Raw genomic sequence first — 20,394 nt, 5'->3', positions numbered from 1 at the left:
ACCAAAGTCCTGGGGCATTGCAAGTAGTAGTGAACTTCTTGTTTCCAGACGTGGGGTGCATACGGAATCCTGCAGCAAACCGAGACAGATTGGCAATCAGACCATGGAGGGTTCGGGAAACCCGAGATCCCTGACGCCACGTCGACAACTGACTAGAACAGTCGAATGGCGGCAATACTTCTACTCCAATGGCTGCATCAAGTTACACTGCAGGGAACGGGAACTCTGAGCTGTCATTATCGAATGAATCCTGACCACATTGTGTGGCTGCTGCATGGTGGTGTTGCCGTGCCGCGTTCATGCATAGAGAAACGTACCAGTAATTAGAGCACATATTCTGAGATTCGGTTATCATTTACCTGGTAAAAGCATCTCCTGAAAGGAGTTTGACATCATACAGCCTTGCAACATGCATCAAGCGCGTAAGAAAGAATCACTTTGGATTGCTGAAGACCATTGCTTTGGTTGTCGAACTGACATTCCGTATGGGCTTGACTGCTAATATGGTAGCTCTGTTGATTATAGTAAGCGGCTATACAGTAAAACCTCATAACAAAGAAACATAGGAGAGTAAGAAGGTTATAGGGATTACCTCCTGCGTATTCACAACAATATCTTGATTCAACAAATTTAACAATTTCCTTGTTACTTCCTGTTGGTGTAAGAATGCAGACTTCAAGGTTCTTACAGTGTTCTCATATTATGTTTTATCGGGATATTTATCTAGAGGTGAGATTGCTGGCAGAACGAAGACTGTCACTCGATTTGTAACGCGCACTAGACGATACTACAAGCGGAGTTTGGATAATAGCTACTTGCCTTGAGTATACCAGGCTGAATGTACCCATTATACACGCCTTGACCAACCGTCGTGGATGAGGATTTCGGCGGAAAGCTGAAGCCCGATAGTTGACCAGCAGGTTTCGCTGGAGCCGAACCTGCAAGACGAGGACCATAACGCTGTGGCTGAGGTGATCATTTCACTACAGGCTGCTGCGCAGTAGACTGGGCTAGTTGTTGGGGTTTGCAGTCACCAGCGAGTGCTTGTAAGGTATTGCACCTTTGGAGACATAGATATAATGTAGTGTCTCCAACCGCGTTACAGGACGCCACCGCTGGCGCACAGACCAAACTGGCTGGGCAGATGTTGCTGTTGCTGTTGCACTTCTGATATGTGTTGAGATTGGGCGGTGTTTTGCTGTCCATCAGCCCTACACTTGTATTAAACGAGACTTCCAGGGGGTCTGCTAGTTGAATATCTGAGACTGTGTAGTGAACAAATGCTTGACTGTTGGGTTTCGGTGGGGGTTTGCGTTGTGTTCTTGTGCGTTTGGAATAGTTTGTGGAGTCAGGCACGCAAAGTGTCGTATCATCCCAAGTGGCAGTGGCGGCGTCTCTCCACAATTGGCTCATGTCGTAAACATTCTTGGGAGTGTAATACAACCGACAATCGGATGCTTCGTAGCGAAATTGTAGTGGCGTCAAATCCTCGGGGCGCATTTGATCGCGGAGGTTGAACAATGCGTAATTCGTGAATATGCCAGTGTCGTTACGGGGCGGAATACTGTTGAAGGCGGCCTCATCACCGATTAGAGTCTTCAGATTGTCGATGTCGTAATCGATGCGATTTGAAGTGTAGGCAGCAGCTCCGCGGTTGCCACTCGCTGTCTGCATCGGTCCGTGCTGGGGGCGACCTCCGAATGTTATCGTTCGTACGCCTGCCAGCTCTGTCATGAGTTCCACAAACAATGCGCAGGCAGAAGAGCATAGTCCGTCAGTAAGCTAGTCACACAGTCAGTTGAGTGACTATGTATAGTCGGGCGCTGCTTACCAAGACAATTTCATCGGGGTTCCAGCCAGGGTTTGCAACGACGAAGCTCGAGTTCACCCAAGGTTGGTAAGTCCATCCGAACATGTCGTAATCAAAAACTTCATCGCTGAGTTTGTAGAGTTGCTTTGGGTAATGTCAGCAATAGTAGTTGTGAACAAGCTACCGTTCTTACCTTTTGAGAAAACGCATCATTGCGATCCAAAACAGGCCCAAAGTACTCTGACCACGACGCAAAGTTGCGCCCTGTAGCGGCATTAATGCGATTCACAGCGATCCATTCTGATGCTGCGGAATCTTGAGACTCGAAAGAATCAGGATCTAAGGATTGCCACCAATCTGTATATGCTGTACCAAGAATGTCTGCCCACCGATGGCTTCTGATGCGGCTTCCTGTATAGAGGGGAAGTTCAGGAAAGATTTGCTGAAAGGTTGTCATGGCAAGCAAGACCAGCCCACCAGTGTTCTGCTGGAGGTCTATAACCACGCGTTTGATCTCTTTAGTGGTCGCATTTCCAATGAATTCGTCGATAGCATTGAAGAAGTAAGCCACACTAAGGCCGTCCTGATAGAAGCTTGGTATGCTGAGGACGCCGGTAGATATGTCATCAAAGATATATCCCGAGATGGCACCAGCCCCAGTGATCGACATGTCGTTCTGCACTACTACTGGATCATTGGGATATGCTCCAATGTTGCCATTGGTAACATTGCACCAATTTACCGCCGGACCTGCAGAGTTTGAGCAGTCAAAGCCTGGCTCAGGGTTCGATGGAGCTTCGTACTCTTCGAAAGGTATGTTGTAATCCGCAGGCCACCATGGAGGTGAAGAAGCGTCATTGGGATCGAAACCAGCAGGTATTAGCCCAAGCACAAAGTAGTTGTAGAAATCTCCAGGTGTAGTCAAAGGGCCAGTACGTGCGTTTTCTGCGTACAAGGCAAGCCAAATGGTATCCAGAGATGTATTGTTCTCAAAGGTAAAGTTCAGTTCATCTCCTGGGTATAGCGGCAGACGCTGGAAAATGCTGAGGTATCCTTGTATATCCTTGGCAGGACTACTCAAGAGAGAGTTCCAATCAGCGTGCGGCTCAACGTAACCCTCCGAATTAGGTGCTATCAGCGACGTCAAATATTCAATAACTTCGATACTGTTGATCTTTGTGACTGGGGAGGCATCGTAACCTTCTTTGGCAGCCGCGAGTAGATCCTCCTTCAGGTAAATCTTTGGCTCTTCTGAGCCGTTCTCCGAGAGGGACAAGAGTGTGTAAGGACTGGCGAATTTGAAAGCTGCTAGCATACCTGCATCTAATGTGACGTGACTATCGTGGATGCGGCTGATGAGTACCTGTATTTGCTCCTCGAAAGCATATTGGGTCTTGTATGTGCCTGAGACGATGTCTGCCCGGATGTTCTCGAGTTCTTGTTGTACGTCGACTGATGGTTGTTGATACCCGTCCGGAGGGTTGTTCAGGTATCGTAGCGTGCTTTGGAACTGCAACGTGTCGTTGTAGTAGTCGATAAAACGAGAGGCAACGTCTGCATGAAAAGGTACCCTGCTGATACAATCGTAGACGTCAGATGCTGCAAAGATATAGACACCTACTAAACGTTAGCTGTCATCTACACTGAGTCCGCAACAATGTCGTACCTTGTGCTGCTGCAGAGATGACACTCAAACATGGTAGTTCAGATGATGGCGCATCCTGACGCTTGGGAAGATGGGTAGAGAATGATTGAGGTATGGCATGGCAAAAGATTGGCAGCTGGATAAAGCAAAAGCTCAGTGCAAAAGACAGCATCATGGTGTGCCTGGAATCACTCGAAGACCAAATGAACAACTTCGCGACGTTGGAAAGGAGGGTGCTGGTATCGGTATGATCTTTAGTTGTGCATGTTGCGACTTGATATATGTGAAAATAGTTGGGTCCATGTCTATGAGGCTCACAGTGCGTATTGGCTGAAAATGGTCTGGGGGCCTGAGAGAGGGTTCAGGAAAGAAGGTGACGAGATTGTCAACGCAAGTACACCTAGATACAAGGGTCGAAGTAATCAACATCGGAAACTCTGCGTATTCTAGGTCTTGAACGGCAGGTGCGGCTTGCGTTAAGTCGCCGATGTTGCTGGAAGGCTGGAGATGGTGCGCCCACAAGGCTCAGCCATTGGGGGCTGAAAACAAACTGACCAATCAAGACACCTTGCTCCTGGCCCCCACGTAGCTTACCTGGGTATTGAGTCGATCAAAGACGGCCAGATTTCGCCGTGCTTGTGCCTGTCAAGTCTTAATTTGGAGCAAACGCCTCTGTTTCAGCATGGTTGGTACTGACGAGAGAAAATTGCGAGGGCATTATCGGAGCCTGAACCAACGGAGCCGCTGAAGGCTAGAAGCGATTCTATCTTCGCATCTACCACCATACGACTTTATTGCAATTATCGTAGAGAGGACATTTGTCACATTCGAACCTTAGACTACGCTTCGCTCATCCTGATAAGCTGACGACGTAAGCACTCCTGAAGAAGCGTTGGCTGGATGCATCATGGAATGGAAGAGACAAGATGAACCATTTTCAATACCAGTCGATATCCATGAAGCCTTGTTTCGAAATACTTTTCAAGATGCTCGCTACCAAGCCTGGACGCAGACGGATCGCTGCTGGCAGTTGCATATCAGTGGAGGACCAGGAAGTGGCAAGGTCAGTATTCAGTTTGACTATCCACGGTAATCGACGCATGTTGCCAATGATTTCGACTGACATCATCTTCTTCTAGACTACTCTCGCCGCTCTGATCGCAAGACAACTATGGAGAGATGGTACTGCTCCTATCGCACTTGTCCATGTACACGATGATGAGCCGTCCGGTACGCAACTGCAGAATGACACACTGCCTCACGATCGTGCTTCTTGTCCGGACAAGTTTCTCGGCTATGATGGGTCCCTCAGAACAGGAGTCATAAACGTGTCGTCCTCAGGGACAGACCTTCAAGACTTATGCACACTCTTGGCTGAGCAACTCCTAAAATCAGATGGGTTTTATCTCATTATGGATGGCTATGATCGAATACAATCCTCGAAGCAATGCGAGCTGCAGCACAACATTCGTCAGCTCCAATACCAAGGATTAAGGGTGCTGCTTTTCAGTGCGGTATCCAAGCTCGACGTCTTCCCGCCAGCCTGGCCTGTTGAGTGCGACAAGTGTGGACGTAGGGGGGAGGATAAAGATGGCCTGTACATCTACTGGGCATGCGATCTATGTCCTTGCGATCTCTGTGACACGTGCAAAACTGCGGATATCCACTGTGATGACCGCCAACATCAAATGTCTGAGCCTTACGATGTGGTCAACATGAAACTTGTTACAGTACCCTCAGAGCTGGAGTCCTTTGTAAGGGCTGATTTGACGGCTGAATATGGTTCGGAATTAGACGACGACGTTGTCGAAGCTGTCTGCGAGCCCAGTGACGGCAACATAAATCTCGCCAAGCTTCGCCTCGACCAGATTCGTGATCTTGATTCACCTTCTGACATTTTGTCGCCTGCTGATCGCCTCCCTCGGGAAGTGGTTGCATTGTTCGATGCGGAGATCAAGCTCATCAATATTCTGGAACCATCTCAGAGGTACCAAACGTTGTTGGCCCTCATAGCCATAGCAGAAGCTGGAGATTGGATGTCAGTCGTTAGACTCGAAGAGCTTCTGAGTCATATGAGTGGCTCCGATGCGTTCTGCAGTGACGGGTCTTATCCTCGAGTGCGTCGCGTGTTGAGTTCGGCCCGTGGGCTGCTTTCTTCACTTATTTTCTTCGGCAACTTATCACCTGAGCATGAAGAGTCAGAAAGACATAGGGTTGGTCTCTATATTCGGGATCTAGGCTGGTATATCCGTGAAGACTACAATCAGGATCTAGTTCTAGCCAAGCAGTACCTGAACGAAGCTAAAATAGAAGAAAGTAATCTGGATCGCAGCTACAGTTTCGAAAGAACCGTCGGCGAAAGAAAGCAGGACATCGATGAGCCTAATAACACATTATACGGAGTCTGGAGGTCAAAGTACAAGCTCCATGAAATCTCCGGTAACAGTATCATTGACTCAGTACTTCGAGAACCCGAGGGTATATGTACACCTTGCCAAGAAAGTATATTCCTGCCAAAGTCGAACTCAGGAGTACGAACATGGTCCAATTACGATCGGAACCGAAATTTGAAGACATACTGTCAATTCTGCTGTTACGCCTACAACGAAATGGATGATAAAAGAACAAGTATGCTGGCTTTTCATTGGACAAGGCGGACGATGGGCCGCACCTCCAACTCCAACGACCACATGGTTGTGGCTCTGAGGCACACTGAATTCTCTGCACAAACATCCTTCAGGCGATTTGTCTTTATGTTGAAGTCGGAACTCAGATTTTTACCGGCTCCTGATCGTCTGGGTGAGACGACTACCCTGAAACACACTGGCAAACAAATTCAAAAGTGGTTAGAAACTTGCCAAACGGAGCATACCCACTGCAACTACAAAAAGGTGAAACCGTACGTGCCCAAACGCCTTGTGGATATCGACACAGGTGCTTCCGACAGGCTGCGCGTCATTGGGAAGGAAGAGAAGGAGGAGGGGCCGTATGTCACTCTGAGTCACAGCTGGGGGCGCAATCCTAACTTTCTGACGCTCACCACGAAAGATAAAGACAGGCTCATGAAGCAGGGTTTCTCGGTAACAGAGCTCAGGAACAAGAACTTCGAGCAGGCTATCGAGGTCGCGCGACATCTCAAAGTAAAGTACATCTGGATCGATTCCTTATGCATATGCCAAGCTGGGAGAGACAAAGATTTCAGAGAGGAAGGGCAATATATGCACCTTGTCTATCAAAATTCGTTCTGCAACATTGTTGCCGCAGACTCAAAAGATGGCCAGGGTGGTCTTTTTAGGAATAGACCTATCGAAACGTTGCCGGGTACAGATACACAAGGATCCTGGGTGGTCTTAGACAAAGAGCTTTGGGCAAAGCAACTGTTACAGAGCCCTATATACATGCGTGGCTGGGTGTTTCAAGGTAAGCTGATAGATTAACTCAGTATACCAAATGCTAACCTTACAAAGAAAGGATGCTTTCTCCTCGAATCATTCATTTTACACGCTCTCAGGTATTTTGGGATTGCAGTACAGTCAGCGCATGTGAGACTCTGCCAAACGGACTGCCGTTCCCCCTTTCCGCAATAGCTACAACGGACCGTCGCTGGCGTGGCCGCCTGCAGCGGAAGAATTCGGAACAAGACAGATCTAATCTTGCGGTTGAAGACTCTTTAGAGAAGTTTTGGAAAAGTGCTGTCCTCAGCTACACTTCTTGTGACTTGACAAATCAAGCCGATAAGACATTCGCAATCTGGAGTGTTGCCAAGTTGGTTCGAGACAACCTACCCGATCAATATGGTTGCGGACTTTGGTCAGTCGCCTTGCACGAGCAACTAGCATGGCAAGTCAAAGTCGCCAGACACGGTGCCAGAATGGACGTCTTGCAATCAAAGTTCCCCAGCTGGTCGTGGGCTTCGGTAAATGCACCTATACTGGTACAGGATCGTATCGTGGCAAAGAGGTGCTACACTGTCAAGAATCACAAGGGGGCTGCACTTAGCTTCAGCGACTTCAAAGACAAAGCATTGGTTAGTGATATGCAGCCTCAGTTTGCGGCATCTGATTCGCTTGCAGTTAGAGGATACCTCATCTGTGGGCGGTTGGAGAGAAGTGTACGCGATAAAACTCATACATTTCAGAGCGTAGAAACTGGTTCTTCGCAAAAGTACGAGGTAATCACTGACGAGAAACTTCCTGAAGCGCTACTCAGCTCGTGTTTCTATCTAATGCCGCTCGTCGCCCGCAAGACGAGCGACTCTGAGATAGCCTACACCGGTAGCGCTCTTGTGCTAACTGCCACTGATGATTACCGGCAACTAACCCATATGAGATTGACAAAACAACTACTCAATTTAGTGAGTTTCTCTCAGCCTCACCCAGCTGAAGATCAACGACATGCAGATCGAAAGTCCGAACTGCAAACGCTACGCCGAAGTGTTGATGCTCTCAATGCATGTCTTCACAAAATAGCAAAGCAAGATCGGGAACTACCACGGAGGGAAGGAAACGCGTTTCGCAGGGTTGGTGTTGTCCAATTCCACGATCTCCCCGCAAAAGAGTGGGCTTGTATAAGGGCAAACGAGGAGAGGTTGATTTGGTTGGACTGAATTCTATGGGCTATCTAGATCGTTTCCAAGTCCTGGTGGCGTGTGAAGCTTTCAACTTCAGAAACTCACACGTACATCCAATGGTCTGTGTAATCCTAAGAAATGCATAAGAGTTGCTACAGCTTAGACAGGAGAGCGGCCATATAACCTCCGCCTGCTTTGGCGCAATCTCTCGGGAACGTGCCTATCTTGCGAACGCTTAGACGAAGCTCGCGCATAGTCTTACATGTGATAATCCTGGTCTTTTGATTGCGCATGTGGTCAATGACACTGTAGAGGTTGACCTTGAGTGGGCGAAGCGCCTTTTCATGGTCAGCAGCCTACATCGGTAGTAATTGCAAGTTGGGATGCTTACCTTCCTGGCTTGTGTAACAGTACATGGTATTTGCTCAATACCCATCTCTCGACACAAGTACTGATAGCACTCTAATTTATCGACATCGTTTGAACTCTAGTAGAACTCGACTTCAGTGCGAAGCAACGTGATCAGATTCTGACGTTTGGTCCGTCGATCCCAACCTTTGATGCGAGCCAGACGTTCGAACTCCTCCTTGAAGGGGGCATTTGGGTGGTGCACGAAGTCGGTAAAGTCATTTCATACCGGGTTTTCCCTACCTGACATGTTCGAACCGGTATCACCGTCGTCTGTAGCCGCATTCATGGAGATACTCTGGTCGTAGTTGAGAATTTCAACGCTATCAGAAAGCTCATCTGGAGACTTGACTGTGTTGAGAGATAAAACGGTGCACTGTGAATCCGCGATTGATCGAGACAGTGAGCCAACGGAGATTCGAAGATATCCACCGTTACCGGACCGATCACTGCACAGCGACCTTACACTACCAAAAGAGTTTGCCCTTGAAGTGTGAGAAATGACCGAGAAAGATGACGCATCTGAATTGACAAAGAGCTTTCGCACGTGATTGGTGACATCGGGGGTATCAGTCTGACTTGTCAGATCCATATTTACAGTCGAACCCGTTGTTGTTGATCTGTCTTGACATATGCATTGGTAATTTCTCTCGCTTGACACCCGTACTCTTCAATTTCACCTTGCATCACGAACATGGTGTCGAACGAAGTGGGCTGCACTTACTGTGAACTCCCCACGAGTATGTCTCGCTGAAACACTTTTCCCAATGATAGCACCAATCCGGACTTCCGCCTATCCATCCTTTCGCCTTTCCCAAGCGCGCGAACTCGGCCTTGGGTGAGTTGTTGAGATCCACGACATGACCAATATTGTTGGCCCATACTTTTAGAAGGGCTCTCTGTGTCTCGGAAGTCATCGTGACAGTAGCAGCAGTAACATAGACTGACTCAGGAGGACTGTTAGGTTCTGGTGTCGCGATGTTTCCAGAGCGCTACTGTCAGTGTGGTGAAGATTGTTTGACGAAAGCGAGTGAGATACGCGGAAGGTTAGAGCTATGGGAAACGCGTAAAGTAGTTGAAAAGCCGCTGTGTGGGTAAGTGGGGGGCCGCGTTTGAACTCTACCTAGGTTCCAAACCAACAAAGCGCGCTCACACATGGTTACGAATGCAGAGAGCCTATTATGGTTAGCGCTTAGAGCTGGAGTACGGTAGGTACCTAGATACACCAGGACATTTACGCCAAGTGAGGGGGTCTGTACATCATCAAATAGTGAGAGAGCCACGAGTAATTTAGCATGAAGAGGAAAGACTGGTGTACTCATCGCTCGTACTAAAGCATCATATCACTTGAGTTTGACAACTTGCAAAGTGTCTAGCTCGCTCAAGAGATCAACAGATACTTCTATGCCGCGACACATCCGAGCCACCCTAACCACTCTTATTGCATACATTTCCCCTAGGAGTGCAATCCAGACCATCTGATTCTGAAACAAACACGACTCGTAGCATTCGAGGTCGACCCTTAGACGGACTTCTTCGGCAATGTCTTCCTCGGTTGTTTGGCCATCTGCGTGTTTGTATGCTTGCGCTTCTTGTTGTCAACTGCTGCATTCCCGTTGCCTTCACGTGAGACTCCTAGCGATATGATAGCGTCAGAAACTTCCTGAGCCTTTCGTCGGCTTGTAGCTGCGCGAGTACGTCCAAGACTGTCAACAAGCGCAGTAGGCTTCTCAGGGATGACTCTGAAAGTCGGAAGATCGGTGGAAGCATCGCTTTCGTCTGCGTTGCCGTCCATACTGCCGTAGGCGAAACCGTCTAGAATATCCTCTGCGATGCTATCTGCTGCCTCGCTCTCGGGTTCTACCTTGCCATCGTAGTCGTCTTCCTCCTCAAGCTCGTCGTTTTCCTTCCAGTCTTCGTAGATCTCGAAGTCAGGGTCAGCATATCGTTTGGTCGCTGCCTCAAGTTCTGCCTCTTCGCGAGCGCGGTCGAGCGTGATCTTGAGTGGTTTGATCGGGAACCCCTTTGGCTGCCGCAGCTGTAGTTCGTTTTTGCGGTAGCGAGCTTTCGGAGCACCATAGTTCCAATTGGTGTTTCTAAGGATGGGCATCGTGAGCTTCCTACTAGAGTATGAGCTTGGTGTTAAGACGGTATGCTGGAATGCGCCTACTTGTTCACTGATCCACTGGAAAGTGCAGCAGGATCTGAAAGCGCTGCGCCTGAATCCACACGAGGCTCCTCGCGCGTCTTCTCTGTTACTGCTTTAACTGGAACCATAGTATTATGCGCTATCTCTGGTTGATTGTAGCCACACCGATACTTTGGCAAGCGCCACGAGAAAATCGTCAAAGGGATGTGAGCAGTAAGATGATGAGTGAGGATCGAGAATAGAACTGCCAAGCGAGCCGATACACAAGGAGAGTCTCGACTAGTTGTCGCGTGAGATTTTGCAGCAAACAAGATGGGTCGACACGATATGTCTCAATCAGAGCGTCGTGATGAAGGTGAAAGTGAATGCGAACGTGGGATCGACGCTCTTGTCTGGTATATTAGCCTGTCTTCGAACTGAGTGAATGAGCGTGAAGTGAAAGGGAAGGCATATAAAGTATAGTCCCTCCTGCCAATACTACTCGAGCCTGTGGTTGATATACGCATGACATGGTGATCAGGAAAGAACACTCAAGGGTTGCTGATAGGCGTTCCTTTCATACGTCACCAGGGATCCTAGCTTCCAAATATGAAGCTTGTGCTAGCTTTTAGTACATACATAGGTGACTGTTTTGAAGCTCTGTCTACTCGCGGAAGCCCAGTGTAACAAAGAATTCACATCTTCTGGTATTGTTGGTGAGCTAGCTAGCCGTGTAGCAGATTTCATCGGACGTGTGTTGTTTTGTAGAGCTGCCAAAAGGAGTTTGTTAGTCACGCATGTATGCTCATTATGTATATGATATCAGTAGACATAACGAGGCATGAATGAGACTGAGTCGGAGACGTTGGTGTTGAGCCGCGCAAGCTTGGGTGTATTTCGATGGCTGAGCGCGACACGCGAGGTACGCGAATTACTTCCTAATTCAACAGCGCCCTCCGGACTTCTAGCTTCGTATTGAAAAGTTGTCAAAGACCATGGCAAGAAATCGCATTATCCATGATCAGCAACGATACACACAAGCATATTTTGTGGGCTTGAGCACAGATAGGGGCGAAGACAGTAAAGCATCGCTATTCAAGTTTGCCATTAAAGGTATCGCTTTCCAACAAGGTCCGCGTATCCGTTTCCTTTGTGCTGTGGTTGAACCATCGTGTGTGAAAAAAAAGGAAGCCTGATGCAGCTCAAGCAAAGGCTCACTCATATTACACTTGTGAAGAAGACGCATCTATAGTCCAGCTGAATCGAACATTGACAAGCTTGTAGTGAGCTTGCCGCACTACGGGAGTTACACGCTGGGCTATGACACCATCAGCGTACGTACCGTAGGCTCCCGGCACTCGGCTGACCGCGATCCAGCCGTGTACGAAGATACTCCACAGTCCATGTGATCAGTTTCTACTGTGCAGTCATCCCCATGCCCTGTTTCATGCAATGTCGTTGGTATGTCGAGCTCGCGCGAGTTCCTTAGGACGGTAGCTACATAGTCCAGATTGCGTGAGGGAGCCGATGGCGAGGGAGTGACAGAACCTTCCCCTAGATCGTCTGTAGTAGTTCTGGTATGGTTTTTGTCCATGACAGGTGAGGCAGTGCTGGAGAGCTCCGGTGTTGGTGGCACGAACTGTGAGCGCACAGATGTAGCTGTTTGCCTAAGGGAACACGCCTCAGACTCCAACTCATCCGTCCTGCCATAAGCTTCCATTTGCGCAGTGATCTTTTTCAGCTTTCGAATATCGCTTTTATATCCTTTGATGTCAAGCTTGAAGAGAATGATCTCCCGGACATAGAAGTCGATTTCATTTTGCATACTTTCCATCTGCACGTCCGGAGTGTCAGTAAGGGTCTTTCCCTTCTTCTTAGACTGCTCTCTTCTCAGGCGCTCGTGGAGTCTGTCCATCCACCTATCGATATCTTCCCGTCTGGCAAGCGAGGTGAGCTCAGGCAACGAGTCATCCTCCGTGGCCATGTGAAGCTTCATTGCCGCATGTCGCCTTATTTCTGCTTGCAACAAGAGTTTGTGATGCTCTAACTGCCTCTCCACAGCGCGAAGATCCCTATCCTTCTCTTCAATCAATGATTCGCGGTTCAAGACTGCATTTCGAAGTTGTTCCATGTAAGTATCTGTTCGGCGTGCTTCTTGTGATTGATCCTGTATTTCCGAATGAATAGCGACTTTGTTGTGATCCTGTTCAAGCCGGATGTGTGTTTGCCGCAGTTGCTGTCGCTCTTTCTCCAATTCCGCAATGTAGAGATCCTTCTCTCTGACTTGATCTTGTAGGCGTTCCATGTCCGCCACGAATGCAGCTAACGTTGAATTTTCTTGAGAGTCGAGTTCCGAACTGACAATTGAAGCGCCGGGGAAGACTGTGTTTGTGTTCATACAAGCACCAAATGTTGCTTGTTTTTCGCTTGATGGTACGTGGGACTTGGGAGGAGAAAGGTCGAAAGGTGATTTATCGCTTCTCAAATTCGAAAGCTGTTCTTCCGCGTCTAGTCGCTTTGTGTTCGCAATCTCAAGACGGTTCTCAAGGTGATCTATGGTATTTTGTAGAGCTTGTGTGGTTTTTGCAAGCTTGTCGGCATGCGTTGCCTTATCTTCAAACTCGGCACATTTCATCTCAGTCATCCCAAGTATGTTACGAAGTTCCCTCTCGCTTTTCTTTGATTCATTCAACTTCGCCATCAGAGATTCGATTTGCTGTTGAAGAGCAACATTGTTCTGTTTGTATTGGTTGAGCTCGGGAAGTAGATTTCGGGTTGTCGTTTCGGATCTGCGGGTGCTGCTTAGCTTCCGCTTTAGATTCTCCTAGTATTCTAAATCAGTCATACGTCTCACATGCAACATGCGTATATACCTACCATCTCAAAGCTGGTTTCCAAGCGTTGGGGCGATTGCTCTTTATCCTCAGGTTCGATCGGACTGGCAGATACGGTATCCACTATAACTTGTGCGGTTTCTCGAATTGGCGTGTGCGGTGTTCCTATGGTGTCCAGGACAGTCAGGGCATTATTACTTGACGCTGGGTACACTTAGCAAACCAAAGTGGTGGTTGATGCCACAAGCACACAGCACAGATAACCCCTGTTGATCGATCCAACACGATTGGAAGTAGCGTCCTTAAAAGGCGGGAGATCACAATGGTAGACTTGACGAGAATTGGTGCTTACCGTGATGCAGGCCTTGCTTGCTAACCTGCTCTTCAAGCGTTCGAATGTAATTCTTCAAAGACGCAACTTCTGCCGAGTGTGATTCTACAAGGCTTGCAACGCGTGACTCGCACGACGATCTCAAACTGGTAGACTGGGACTGGAAGATTGAGATTGTTTGACCTTGTGTAGCAATGGTCGCCTTGAGTTCTTCGATATGCCTGCTACGTGTTACTGAGGGGTTGGACGCAGAAGATGCCTATGTATAGTCAGCATTTGGGTATGATATACACTGGGCGCTTGAAAAGGCCCGATATCGACTATTGCAAGGCAGAACAAACTGCATGGTGGACGTAATGATCAGGATTTGTGCAACTGCCGCCCGCGCGACATTGGGAATGTGAAACATGTCACCGCCGCTATTCGTCTTATAGGCTTCCAATCCGGGGATACAACAAGACATTGCCAGCGAAAGGTCTGATGCCATGGCTGCATGGCAAAGCAGTACATCTAACTCAGGCATATGTCGTCGCATTAGGGTTGGATATGGGATACAAAGAACTTCTGAAACTGTTTCGTTATGCGGTGTTGTTTGTCCAGTAAACACACGTCTATCGAGAAACAAACAGCACTCACTTCATTTTCACGGTGTCGGCGGTTTCCAACATCCCGGTCACCCGCTCTCTTCCCCTGACCAAGCCACCTCTGACTGGGACTTTGCATGCCGCCTTTGTTCATCGAGGCTTTTCCGCGCGTGGATGAAAGAGAAGTAATCAAATCCGGTCTCGAACGTCTCCGCTTTCTGGCTTTACTCGAGGATCTGCTATCGACCTCCGTTAATAGATCAACTTGGGTGGCTTTGGCGGACTGAAGTTCATCACCGCTGGGAATGGTCTTCATTATGCTGTATCGCGAGCTTAGTTCTGGAACGGACCGGGTATGGTTCAATTGTGCCGGAACCAAATCCAACGCGTCCAAAGAGACACTCTCGTGACTCAAGTGCCTATCGGGCGGGTGACTCTCCCTCCTAAAGATCTGGGTTGTCGGTCGTGCAGATACAGGAGTTGAAGATGATGGAAATCCTTGATTCTCTAACAAAAGAGAGCCAGGTAGCTCGGCAGGTAGCTCTGTAATTGAAGGGACCGAGGCAGAACGTGGCCGACAGGGAAGGGGTTTTTGCAGTAAAGATGTGGACCTCGAGCATGGACTGGTGCTAGGTACTGGCGAGCGCAACATATCGTTGGAGAAAGAATGTAGGATGGTCGCAGCACCAACAACGGCTGCGTTATACTGGGATGTGACAGGACTGCAGACATTTTGCTTGTCGTCCGATGGAAGGATGGTAAGGTTCGCTGGCCGCCGCTTTTCGACTCTCAGAGTGGTCTAAGAGAGATGGTCAGTGAATGGTCAAGCTCCACAAGACAGGCGCAGACGTCGGATTGTATGCAGCGGCAGATTGCGGTATACATGTTGCCTTGTTTTGCATGAGACGTCGTCGTATCTGCCAGTACACTGTCTTCTTTTCCTGGACATCATCCTACCTTGGGTTCATAGTCATTGGGCTCGGGCTCGATTGATTCAATCGCTAGCAGCCCTCCTGTGCGATAGTATGGCTCTGAACTAGACTGGCGCTTCGACCAGGACAGAATGCGCTTGGTCGGCATCGCGCGATGTTTACGCACCCCGCGCTCAATAGTAGTAATTCAACGTAGACATGAAGATGAGATGGAAGCTCGACGCGCTCGGGCTGCGGTATGGTGCGAGAAGAGAGGTCAGACGAAGACGCGGTGGCTAGAAGGTTTGCAGCCACTTCAACGGTGGTTTGACTATGTTTGCAAGGCGTCCACGTTGGGTTCATATCGCCCGCTGTCATGTTTCGGGGCTGCAAACCACGCCGTACCTACCTGGATCCGGGTGAAGACGCTGCTGACAGGGGCCAAATGGCCCGACTGGCGCAAGAGACAAACGAGTGCTCCTTGCATGTCGTATAGGCGCCTTGGAGTCCCATAGTGGCGCCGTCTTGTACGTGCAGCGAATAGACGAGATGAGGACGAGGCGCGATAGCGCGACGCCGTGACGAAAGTGCAGGAAGCTTGGGCCTCTCTCTTGTCTGGGGAAGTCGCGACCGAACAGCTCCAATCCTCAGCCGACTATTGCGTGCTAGTTGCAATCCTTTCTGCTCTTTTGTGCAAGCCCACTGCTAATTACGGTGTAATGGTCTAGCCGGCTACCACCGCAGTGCAGGCGACTTGGCACAGCCCCCAGGAAGCCCGTTCACTGAATCCACTCTGCACTAAGGAAAAAGTTGGGATCGTCATTGCGCCCCCAACCACGACACTGCGCCCCCACGGTTCTCACCATTCGGCCCCAATATGGCGAGAGACCTGTCGCCGTACAGTGCGCGACGACTGCTTACGCAACAAATAGTCCAAGGAAAGACTGCCTCGCCCCCAGCAGTCTCAGGCGGGAATGGAAGTCCGAGCAGCTTCTCGAAACATGGGTCAGAACGCGTCGGGAAAGAGCCTTCGATAGCATCTGGTCGCCCATCGCGGAGTAGATCGAGGGAGAGGAAGCCCAGGCACCTATCCAAAGACGACGAACCAAAGGAAGCGGCCACCGAGCCCAGCGCTGTTCGCAAGCGGGAACAATCCCCAGAACCATACAGGAAGCCGCGAGATTCGTCCAGAGAGAGGAGACGCGACGGCTCGAGAGAGCGGAGAAAGGACCGCTCCAAGGACAGGCGACGCGACAGGTCACGAGACAAAAGGCGAGACAAATCAGGCGACAGAAAGAAAGATCGTTCGAAGGACAGGCGGCGCGATCGCTCACACGACAAGGACAGAGGCGGAGACAGGCACAGGAAGCGCGATCGCTCCAAGGACAGACACAGCCGGCGAGATCGCTCGCACTCCAGAGACCGACGACGAAAAGACAGGTCCAAAGAAGGCCGACGTTCACGCTCGCCTATACCATATCGTTCCCGCAAACCGCGTACTCGCTCGCCCTCCGCATCTACATCCCCTCCGCCCAAACGTCGCCGACGTACACGCTCCCCATCGCCTTCGCGCTCATCTTCTCCACACAAGCGAGTTAAGAAAGCGCTACCGTCGCAAGAAATCTCCTTTCGCGGGCTGGACGACTCCGCCCAACCACCCTCGAAATATGGCGGCGCACCACCTGACAAGGAGAAACCCAACTTCAAGCCTACCGGTGCGCTAGCCAAAGCTGCCAACCGCGTAGAAGGCACCAAGATCTCCCTCAAGTACCACGAGCCACCCGAGGCGCGAAAACCACCCGCTTCGCAACCCTGGCGTATCTTCGTATTCAAGGGCGATGATGTGGTAGATACCATTGAAATATGGCAGAAGAGTTGCTGGCTACTGGGCCGATCACATGAAGTCGTCGACTACGTCCTTGAGCACCCCAGCTCGAGTGGACAACATGCAGCCATCCAGTTCCGGTACATACAGAAGACGATCGAAGACGAGTTCGGCGTGAAGAGCCAACGAGGAAAGGTCAAGCCGTACATTATCGACCTGGAAAGCAGTAATGGCACGGAGCTGAACGGCGAGGATCTCGAAGCGAGTCGTTACTTTGAGCTCAGAGACAAAGACATAATCAAATTTGGAGGGAGCGAGAGGGAGTACGTGGTTATGCTGCCACAAGCAGATGCTAAGTAGGAAAGGACAACGAAGATGACGAATGCAGAGAACGCTAGCATCACTGTGATGACACATGGTCATGCTCCATAGCAGTCTCTGTCTGGAAGAGAAATAAATACCAAAGATAAATTACTTAACAACCGTCACACTGATCCTATTGTTACTAGTTTTACCATCGAGAGTGTATCCTATAGACATTCTGGCATTGCTATATATGTTTCCTTCGAATTGATAGGTAGGGGCCCAGCTGTATCGAGTACCGAGCTGTGGATGGCTATGATTGAGCTTCTACAGGGCTTACTTCGAGGAGTCTCCGTGCCATGATCTCATCATCTCGAAACGACTATGTCAGAGTTGGCTGCTCGACTTGTCTTGATGATGCAATGGTGAATGTTCAGACGTTGAATAGCAGCGTGCAATCAGGTTCAGGGTCCAGTGTACGACAAGGATGCCGCCCCTGCCGACTTGGCAGGAACGGCCGTCATCAGGCTCCCCACAGTTCGTGTAAGGCGGAGACACCATGTTGCGCGTCCAGCTGCTTCGTTTCTTTTAACCCCCTTTTGTACTTAATTTTTGTAATACACCATGGCGCTTTTGCGACGCTATGGGCTCTACACAGTCCTCGCCGTGGGCTTCATCTACATGCTCTGGTCGCTCAGCTTCCCATACGAGCAACCTGGCGACGCGCCCATAAACGGCAACCCACACCAGCAGAGCCAGCAACCACAGAGAAATCAAAAGTACAAATCCTTTAATTGGGCAAATGTGCCCTTTAAGAATCGCATCGAGAACCTCACACCGCTACCGACCGGCGAACCGAAAGCCCTACCACCGATACAGTTCAGCTTTGGTCAGGAGGATGCTACGGCCAAGAACATCCGCGAGACAAGAAAGGAAGAAGTCAGGAAACAATTCCTGAAATGTTGGAAGAACTACAGAACCTTTGCATGGATGCACGACGAGATACGACCCATAAGTGGAGAAGTAGCCGACCACTTTGGAGGATGGGCAGCCACGCTCATCGACGCGCTCGATACGCTGTACATAATGGGCTTTGAGGAGGAGTTCTCTTCCGCCATCAAGGATATCGAACGGATCGACTTCGGGTACACCGACTTGGATAGAGTCAATGTGTTTGAGACCAATATCCGACATCTGGGTGGCTTGCTGTCAGCTTTTGAGCTAAGCGGAGACCAGAGGCTACTAAACAAGGCGAAGGAGGCGGGCGAAATGTTATACCATGCATTTGATACACCCAACCACATGCCAATCACACGATGGCAGTTCCGTGCCGCGGGCGAAGGCAAACCACAGGTCGCGGATGAGCAGGTCCTACTCGCGGAAATCGGAAGTCTGACTATGGAGTTCACGCGTCTTTCGCAGTTGACCGCCGACCCGAAATGGTATGATGCGGTCAACAGGGTGACGAGGGTTCTTGAAGAACAGCAAGACAAGACAAAACTACCGGGCATGTGGCCGATCGTTGTCAACGCTCGAAAGGCGGAATTTACCGGTGATAGCGGGTTCACTCTAGGAAGTATGGCTGACTCAACGTATGAGTATTTTGGCAAGCAATATGCCTTACTCGGTGGCCAAGATCCCATCTACCGCAAGATGTATGAGAGAGCTATGGACACTGCATCTAAACACGTCTTATTCCGACCATCTACTCCTGAAAATTCCGATATGCTCATGTCAGGATTCGTCCGCGCTGAAGGTGCCCATCCATACCTGGATCCGGAAATGCAGCATCTGGCTTGCTACACAGGTGGTATGTTCGCTCTAGGTGGGAAGATGTTCCAGAATAACGAACACGTTACAATTGGTCGTAAGTTGGCAGACACGTGCGTATGGGCGTATATAGCGTCCCCGTCAGGTATCATGCCCGAAGTATCGCATCTTCTCAAATGCGCAAACACGACGACCTGCGTATGGGATGAGAAGGAATGGTTAGAGGGTATCGCTTCCCGAACGTCTGAAAATGCAGAGGAGAAGGATCCGATCAAGAACATCGCAAACCTTCGCCTGCCAAGCGGCTTCACCAGTATCGATGACAGGAGGTACATTCTCAGGCCAGAGGCTATTGAGAGTGTGTTTGTCATGTACCGTATCACAGGAGAGCAGCAATGGCAGGCCGCCGCATGGGATATGTGGACAGCTATTCAGCGCTCTACCGACACTGACATTGGTAACTCAGCGTTAGTAGACGTATCGGCCGACTCCCCACCGAGGGCGGATAGCATGGAGGTAAGTCATCTCGTCAGACAAGATTGGGCATGCACTAACACACAAACAGAGCTTTTGGATGGCGGAAACGCTAAAGTATTTCTACCTAACGTTCAGCGAGCCGAACGTCATCAGCCTGGACGACTGGGTGTTCAATACCGAAGCCCATCCATTCAAGATCCCGAAACCCAAGGCAGCGTAATACCCGGCTGAGAATACAGACCATGCACACTGTAACACGTTTCTTTCAGCATCTATTGGAGAATATACATCCATAATCTGTCCGACCATCTTCATAAATTCATTAACAAGCTGAGCTCTTGCTCGCCTCTCGCTTCCTTCTTATATCATACACCATTATTCGTTGCTCCATCGATTTAGTGTGTACCGTAGTTTGGCCCACCGATGCCCTTCTCACCAGGCTTGTTAGCGCTGGGGTCAACGCCGACATTGGAGTTTCCGCTGTCTGAGGCTACAGGGGCCTCGCCAGGCGCGTTGCCCTCTTTCGCAGCGGGTGCGTTGGATGCGCCGAGACCCTTGCCTGTCATAACTGTTAGTATACCATTTCATGGAGAAAGCAACATGGAAGAATGAGCAATCGGAAACGTACTCTCAGCCTCTTGCTTGTTGAATTTGTCCGAAGCAGCGTTGCTCTGGCCGGGTGTCTTGGAGTGAGGCATGTTGGCTGTTCGGTTCTTGGTTGTGTGTATTTGAAAGAGGATGTGAGGTTTGATTTGAGGTAAAGTGTAATAAGAGTGACTTTAATTTCAATCAGAGGAC

General features: G+C 49.6%; 7 protein-coding genes across 7 annotated transcripts; 3 read left to right on the top strand and 4 right to left on the bottom strand.

The window, feature by feature from the left end:
* Positions 1-975: 975 nt before the first annotated feature.
* AA0111_g1964 (hypothetical protein) lies at positions 976-3,630 on the bottom strand (the record flags this gene model as incomplete). Its single annotated transcript, XM_028647682.1, has 4 exons — positions 976-1,782; positions 1,832-1,954; positions 2,004-3,427; positions 3,477-3,630. 4 exons carry the CDS (start codon positions 3,628-3,630, stop codon positions 976-978), a joined length of 2,508 nt encoding a protein of 835 aa, XP_028510553.1.
* Positions 3,631-4,867: 1,237 nt separating this feature from the next.
* Positions 4,868-6,892, top strand: AA0111_g1963 (hypothetical protein; the record flags this gene model as incomplete). Its single annotated transcript, XM_028647681.1, has 1 exon — positions 4,868-6,892. The coding sequence occupies one exon, from the start codon at positions 4,868-4,870 to the stop codon at positions 6,890-6,892; it is 2,025 nt and encodes a 674-aa protein (XP_028510556.1).
* Positions 6,893-9,955: 3,063 nt separating this feature from the next.
* AA0111_g1962 (hypothetical protein) lies at positions 9,956-10,543 on the bottom strand (the record flags this gene model as incomplete). Its single annotated transcript, XM_028647680.1, has 1 exon — positions 9,956-10,543. The coding sequence occupies one exon, from the start codon at positions 10,541-10,543 to the stop codon at positions 9,956-9,958; it is 588 nt and encodes a 195-aa protein (XP_028510555.1).
* Positions 10,544-11,879: 1,336 nt separating this feature from the next.
* AA0111_g1961 (hypothetical protein) lies at positions 11,880-14,626 on the bottom strand (the record flags this gene model as incomplete). The annotated part of the gene is made up of 4 exons (XM_028647679.1): positions 11,880-13,385; positions 13,439-13,599; positions 13,748-13,985; positions 14,363-14,626. 4 exons carry the CDS (start codon positions 14,624-14,626, stop codon positions 11,880-11,882), a joined length of 2,169 nt encoding a protein of 722 aa, XP_028510558.1.
* Positions 14,627-16,098: 1,472 nt separating this feature from the next.
* AA0111_g1960 (hypothetical protein) lies at positions 16,099-17,406 on the top strand (the record flags this gene model as incomplete). Its single annotated transcript, XM_028647678.1, has 1 exon — positions 16,099-17,406. One exon carries the CDS (start codon positions 16,099-16,101, stop codon positions 17,404-17,406), a length of 1,308 nt encoding a protein of 435 aa, XP_028510557.1.
* Positions 17,407-17,973: 567 nt separating this feature from the next.
* On the top strand, positions 17,974-19,816 carry AA0111_g1959 (hypothetical protein; the record flags this gene model as incomplete). Its single annotated transcript, XM_028647676.1, has 2 exons — positions 17,974-19,635; positions 19,685-19,816. 2 exons carry the CDS (start codon positions 17,974-17,976, stop codon positions 19,814-19,816), a joined length of 1,794 nt encoding a protein of 597 aa, XP_028510883.1.
* A 175-nt stretch (positions 19,817-19,991) lies between these two features.
* Positions 19,992-20,294, bottom strand: AA0111_g1958 (hypothetical protein; the record flags this gene model as incomplete). Its single annotated transcript, XM_028647675.1, has 2 exons — positions 19,992-20,155; positions 20,225-20,294. 2 exons carry the CDS (start codon positions 20,292-20,294, stop codon positions 19,992-19,994), a joined length of 234 nt encoding a protein of 77 aa, XP_028510884.1.
* Between the last annotated feature and the right edge of the window lie 100 nt (positions 20,295-20,394).

The sequence above is a fragment of the Alternaria arborescens genome (assembly GCF_004154835.1).
Source record: "Alternaria arborescens strain FERA 675 chromosome Unknown contig_3, whole genome shotgun sequence".
NCBI classification, from domain to species: domain Eukaryota; kingdom Fungi; phylum Ascomycota; class Dothideomycetes; order Pleosporales; family Pleosporaceae; genus Alternaria; species Alternaria arborescens.
Note: the sequence above shows the minus strand (reverse complement) of the source record. Positions and strands in the feature narration are given on the sequence as shown.